General features: G+C 37.6%; 1 protein-coding gene across 1 annotated transcript; it reads right to left on the bottom strand.

Moving 5' to 3' along the window:
* Positions 1–1381: 1381 nt before the first annotated feature.
* On the bottom strand, positions 1382–4403 carry LOC113752155. The gene is made up of 2 exons (XM_027296287.1): positions 4028–4403; positions 1382–1437 (listed from the first exon to the last, which is right to left on the bottom strand). The coding sequence occupies exons 1-2, from the start codon at positions 4401–4403 to the stop codon at positions 1382–1384; spliced, it is 432 nt and encodes a 143-aa protein (XP_027152088.1).
* Positions 4404–7188: the final 2785 nt, after the last annotated feature.

Genomic DNA, 7188 nt, shown 5'->3' with positions numbered 1-7188 from the left:
CCTCAGTTTTTTATGACTTTCCATTCTTCATCCTTTCAAGCACTTGAGTTGTATCACTTCTTTTAACCATTGTTGTGATTTCTCAAACCTCTAATCATTACCTTGTTAGTCCACCATTTCACTCCCAGTTGAGCTTGATCATTTTACCCTGTAAAAATAAAGAGATTTTGTGAGTAAAATAACTCATCACAACTATTTCATCTATCAATTCAAGGTGCAAATTGGGAGCTAAAATGAGCAACTTATACCATTTAACTTCACAAATTGACACAAAACATTAAAGTGCCTAGGAAAATATCCGCAACTTAAACTCTTATTGGCGTAAATAAATATATAAGGGAACACAATTATTCCTTATTTTGTTGGTGTAAAATTCCTTTTCTTTTCAAAAATAGACTATTTGAACTATAGATTTAATAGAGAACAAGAAGAATTTTGGTGCAAAAAGTAATCAAATTTTTAATTATTTATTTTATTTGAAAGTTTTTGTGTAAATTCTACTGGGAACGCAAGCACACAAAGAAATAAGAAATCTTGATATGACCAATCATTTAGGTTATAAGTATGCTCTATCATAAGTATGGATTAATATGTCAACCATCAATCTCTAATAGATTACTAATAAGTTAATCATCTTGACCCATCAGTTGACCCAATATGACCCACATATACGTCATAATCTTGTTGAGCTAATTGTGATACAAATATTTTTGTGTCATGTTTCGATCATGTTTTCCCCGTATCATGTGATAAGTGACTATCCTATGCTATGGAAGACATTTGATGTTACTTTTAGTCACTTTTGCAATGTTATAAGAAGAAAATGGTCTATTTTTGCTAGAATTGATTCTAAATGCTACTTAGTACTTAAATAAGATTTTTTGCCCTATTACTCGCAAGTTTTTGGTTGTTTTGTAGGAGTTGGAATGGACTTCATTTTAAACAAGAAATAAGTTTGTATTATTTTAATTGAAATCTTATAGTTTGTGAGGATGGTAAGTTTCAAAGGTGGTTGAGAAACAAAAATAAGAAAATGATAAAACTTATTGAAAGAGAAATTCGGTTCATATCGGTCCAAGAATCCTTGCAAGGATTGCTGGAGGGATTCAATGTCACGCCCCGAGCCCGCACGCGCCCGTCATGTGACATCCGCCGTATTCCCAAGTTCCGCTCAAGAATACAAGGCTACATTAACTAGACTGCTTTTAAAAGTACTAAAATAATATAATTAAATAAAGTGCGGTACATATCTCATATAAAAGGTAGTCTACAAATACCCAAGACGTTCGTACATTTATTCTCTAACTGAAACAACGGAAACAAAAGTAAATGAAACTAACAACTAGAAGTAGCTACCCTGTTAACTTCCATTCATCTAAAACTAATAGAAGTCATCCTCAGGGTCTTCTACGTAAACCAATTCATACTCTTCAGAATCTGCAAAAATAGTAAAAAGTGGATTGAGCGACAAATCGCCCAGTAGGTAATATCTACCCCTCTGTTGGACCATGTACTCGTAACTTTATAAATACATATATATAAGTACAAATCAAATCATCTGCGCATCAATCACCTCCATAATTTGAAAGTAGCGTCATTTATAAAACAATCAGTAATAACGAATGGCAAGTAATTTAAAAGCACCTTGTTGATAAATGTACATGAAAATAGTAAAGCCATAAATCATTTCGTCTCAATTCGCAAGTCTCTTCATAGCCATTGCTAAAACAATTCATATCAGTTCACAAGTCTCATTTCAGATCAGTTCATAAATCATTCCATATCAATTCATAAATCTTTTTTCAGATCAGCTCATAACAAGTACATGTAATGACCGGCTACTGAGTACTCAGCCTAGAGATTAAACCCCTTCTAGGTGGGCGACCAATAGACTTCGCGACTATCGATTGGTCTCATTCATACGTGGGTCAATCGGCCGGACTTTATACCAGACTACCATGACCTTGTCAATCGGCCGGACTTTATATCAGGCTACCATGACTTTGTCAATCGGCCAGACTCTATACCCAGCTACCATTTGACCGGAATCTATACCAGGCTACCATGCCCTTGCCAATCGGCCGGATTTTATACCAGGCTACCATGGCGATTAGACAGGACTATAACCCCTACTGTCTATTCCATGACTGTTTTGAGCTTTACTTGTCAAAAATTCATTCCACACGCCACATACATAAATCTTTGATTTCATAAAAGATTCAACTCATTTGGTATATGATAACATCTCAAAACATTTCAAATAAGTTACAAGGTCCATTTTTGTTTAGTAAAAATATAACTTTCATACATATTCAAGTAAAGCATTTAATCAAATTATTTCGAGTCAACACAACAAAATAAGATTGAAAACAAGAATTTCATTTTTGCACCTTTGAAATCTCAGAAGGGTAAGTACCACCTAACTCTGTTTGGCTGCTCGAGTGGAACTACCTTAGATCCTTGTATCGTACCTATCAAATGCATAGGTTCCCTAATTAGTTGTTACTTCCTATAGATGCAGAAATATACAACCTCTAAGTAAGTAAAAGATTCGTATCTCGACCATTATACGGACCCTAATAGCATTTTCCTTAAATTGGATGATTTCTATTTTTGGAAAGTTTCCTAATTTGGAAAGTTTCTATTTTTAGGTTTCTTAATTTGGACAGGTTCTCCTTTTAGTAACGTTTCCTAATTTAACAGAAAAATAATTATTCATAATCATGCTTATTATCTCGACTACCATCTTACTATATCAATTTATAATTTACAATTATCCATTATTATTGTTATTATTTTAAACATTTCGTTAACAATTTAGAACTTATCTCACTTTGTCCACGTCAACCTAATAGAGCTAGATAAAGATGTTTTAGATTTCCCTCTAAGCATCTTAGACGTAATCGATTAAGTATAAAGTTTACATGACTAACCCTTCAATTCTCACAATTGCTTTAAATTGGGTCTTGAATTTTAATATTCACGATATACTATGAAAAAAAAATGGACTAGTTATATTTAAAATTTATTTATTAAACATTTACTAAATTTTATACTATAGTTTGGCCCAAATTTAAATTGCTTCCCTTTTTATTTATTTATTTTTATTTATTACTATTTTTTTATTTTTCCTCGGGTGGGACCCATAGTTGCCAAAGGCCAACCATGTCTGACCATAGTCGCCAGACTCTCTGGCGACCCAATCCCTCAATTGGTTGGCCAAAAGGCCAACCATACTCTTGTTCCATTGTTGCCAGCACTTGCTGGCGACATCCCTCCATGATTTTTTTTTTCTGGTCTTCGGCCAACCTTGAAATTCCTTCCTTTGCCGTCAATGGCGGCGGCCCCACTCGTCTCTCCCCTCTTTTCCTTTTTTTTTTCCTTTTCGTTGCATGGTTCGGCAATGCTTAACAGAAAAGAGCAGCGGTCGCCGCTGCTCATCCTTTCCCCTTTTTTTTTTAACAGATTCAATTCTCCCTATAATCTCAAGATTAAAATCAACCCCCTATTTCTATTAACCCAAATACGAATCTTATCAAAACATATATATATATATCTACACCTATATAACAACAATACATGTCCATAAAATTCCTACAACAATTAATACAACTACTAAAACTTAAAAGAGAAATTTTCTTGTGTGAACTCGAAACTTACAGGTTTAGGTGCCTAGTCGTCGGATCGATTGACGGTGTCGCCTGCTTCTTCTTCTCTCCTCTGTGACGTCTCTTGCTCTAGGGAGGCAGACGAAAGAAAGGTAAGATTGGGGTTATTTTTCATTCTAGGGTCTCAATAAAATCCTAAACCTAATACTACCTACTAGTAGAAGGTTTGAGTAAGAGTTTTAGTTTATTAGAACCCCTTATCCCATCCTACCATTATTTTATTTTATTTTCCCCCTTTTACATAATAACTTTATCTTTTAATTAATTCAGAAAAATAAAATAATAAAATCGGTGCCAAAAGTCGTGGGTTTCACATTTTACCCCCCTTACAAAAAGTTTCGTCCCCGAAACATACGTACCTTGATCAAAAAGATATGGGTACCTATTTCGCATGTCCTCATCTAACTCCCACGTTGCCTCTCGTGGTGCATGGTTCGTCCATTGCACTTTGACGTAGGGTATGGTCCTCCTCCTCAGAACTTGGTCCTTCCGATCCACGATTCTTAATGGAACTTCCTCCACCGATAAGTTCTTCTTCACCTCGACGAGTTGATCCTCCAAAATATGGCTCGGGTCCAATACATACTTCCTCAGTTGGGAGACATGAAAAACATTATGTATCCTTGACAAAATAGGTGGGAGAGCCAGTCGATACGCTAGGGGTCCCACTCTGTCCAGTATTTCGGAAGGTCCTACGTACCTCGGACTTAACTTGCCACTTTTTCCAAATCTCATCACGCCTTTGGTAGGAGATACTTTCAAATACACCTTTTCTCCCGGTTGGAACTCCAAAGGTCTCTTTTTTTAATCCGCCCAGCTCTTGTTTCGGTCCTGAGTTACTTTTAATCTTTCCCGGATAATCTTAATTTTTTCCAAAGTTCATTCCACCAAATCAGGGCCAGTGATCAGTTTCTCACCTATTTCATCCCAATATAAGGGGGACCTACACTTGTGCCCATATAATGCCTCAAACGATGCCATACCTATACTGCTATGATAACTATTATTGTACGAGAATTCCATTAGTTTCACCAACCTATCCCAACTATCCGCGAAATCTAGTGCACAGGCTTGGAGCATGTCTTCCAGAGTCTGTATGGTCCTTTCCGATTGTCCATCCGTCTGAGGGTGGAAGGTGGTACCTAATCTCATATCCGTTCCCATAACTTCTTGATAGGTCGACCAAAACCTAGACGTGAACCTAGGGTCTCGATCAGATACTATACTCACCGGAACACTGTGAAGACATACGGTCTCCTCCATGTACATCTCTACCAACCTCTCCATTGTTACCCCATTCGATATTGGTAGAAAGTGGGCAGATTTGGTTAGCCGATCAACTATCACCCAAATGACATCGTTATTCCTCACTGTTCGAGGCAATCCTACCACAAAATCTATTGTCACATGTTCCCACTTCCATTGGGGAATTTCTAGGGGTTGCAATAAGTCGGCAGGTCTTTGACGCTCGGCTTTTACCTGTTGGCATACCAGACACTTCGCCACATATTCGGCTATTTCTCGTTTCATCCCATTCCACCAATAATTTCTTTTCAAATCTCGATACATTTTAGTTCCCCCAGGATGAATCGAGAATCTTGAGTTGTGTGCCTCGTTTAGCAATTCCTGCCTTAATCATTCATCCCTTGGCACACATAATCTACCATCTTTCTACAAACTCCCATCATCCTTAAATTCAAACCCATCAAAGGGTTGCCCTCTAAGTTTTTCCTTAACCTTTGCAAACATGTCATCAGAATGTTGTGCCTCCTTAATCCTATCTATCAAAGTAGGCGCGACTACTAGGGCAGCTAGCATTTGAGTCGTGGAGTCCATCATCTCCACTTCAAAGTTTTTCATCTGATCCTTTGTTGTGGGCTCTCTTAATACCCTTGATTTCCTACTAAGGGCGTCTGCTACCTTATTTGCCTTGCCCGGATGGTAACTGATTGTCAAATCATAGTCCTTAATTAATTCTAACCACCTCCTCTGCCTCATGTTCAATTCCCTTTGAGTGAACAAATACTTTAGACTCTTGTGAGCGGTAAATACCTCATATTGCACACCATACAAGTAATGCCTCCATATTTTTAATGCGAATACTACTGCCACCAACTCCAAATCATGCATTGGATAATTCTGTTCGTAAGGTTTCAGTTGGCGGGAGGCATAAGCAATAACTTTTTCATTTTGCATCAAAACACATCCTAAACCATTTATAGAGGCATCACTATAAATTACAAATCCTTCCGTTCTAGAGGGTAGGGTAAGTACTGGGGCTGACACTAATTTCTCCTTTAACTTCTGAAAACTTGATTCACATTTATCTGTCCATTCAAGCTTTGCTCTCTTTTGAGTTAACCTAGTTAGAGGCGTAGCAATGGTGGAAAATCTTTCCATAAATTTTCGACAATATCCGGCTAATCCTAAGAAACTCCTCACCTCGATTATATTAGTGGGTCGTGGCCAATCCACAATTGCCTCTACCTTCTTTGGGTCAACCGACACCCCTTGACCTGATATCACATGTCCCAAAAATGCCACATTTCTCAACCAAAATTCACATTTACTAAACTTAGCATACAGTTTCTCTCTTCTGAGTATCTCTAGGACCTCCCTAAGGTGGGCAACGTGAGTTTCTTCGTCTGGAGAGTACACTAGAATGTCATCAATAAACATCGCCACAAAACGATCTAGTTGTGGTTTAAATACCCGATTCATCAAATCCATAAAGGCTGCCAGAGCATTGGTTAATCCAAATGGCATTACCAAAAACTCATAGTGCCCGTACCTTGTGCAAAATGCACTCTTCTGGATGTCTTCGACTCTTATCTTCAATTGATGGTATCCATGGTATCCAGACCTTAGATCTATCTTAGAGAATACCTTAGCTCCCTTCAATTGGTCAAAAAGGTCGTCTATCCTTGGAAGGGGGTACTTGTTTTTTATTGTGATCCGATTCAATTCCCTATAATCGATACACAACCTCAGACTACCATCATTTTTCTTTACAAATAGCACTGGCGCACCCCAAGGAGAAACACTAGGTCTAATGAATTTCTTATCCAATAACTCCTGTAATTGCTCATTGAGTTCCTTCAATTCCGCAGACACCATTCTATATGGGGCCTTAGATATGGGATTCGCCTCAGCTATAACATTTATTTCAAATTCTATTTTCCTATCCGGAGGTAGACCAGGAAGGTCCTCCGGGAACACGTCAAAAAAGTCATTCACCACTGAAATCTTTTCTAAAGACGTCTCCTCTTTCTCCATATCCACAACACAAGCCAAATAGGCCTCACATCCTTTTCTTATTGCCCTATACACCTGCATGGCAGACAGAAGAGGTAACCGACGAACTTTTCTATTACCAACATTTCCTTGGTATGAGAAATCCTCCTCATCCGATTTCATGAATAATACCATTTTCTTCCTACAATCGATTTGTGCAAAATGTCTAGCTAGCCAATCCATTCTTAGGATAACATCAAAGTCACCCATGTTTATTTGTACCAGA

This window comes from Coffea eugenioides, chromosome 11 (genome assembly GCF_003713205.1).
Source record: "Coffea eugenioides isolate CCC68of chromosome 11, Ceug_1.0, whole genome shotgun sequence".
NCBI classification, from domain to species: Eukaryota; Viridiplantae; Streptophyta; class Magnoliopsida; order Gentianales; family Rubiaceae; genus Coffea; species Coffea eugenioides.
Note: the sequence above shows the minus strand (reverse complement) of the source record. Positions and strands in the feature narration are given on the sequence as shown.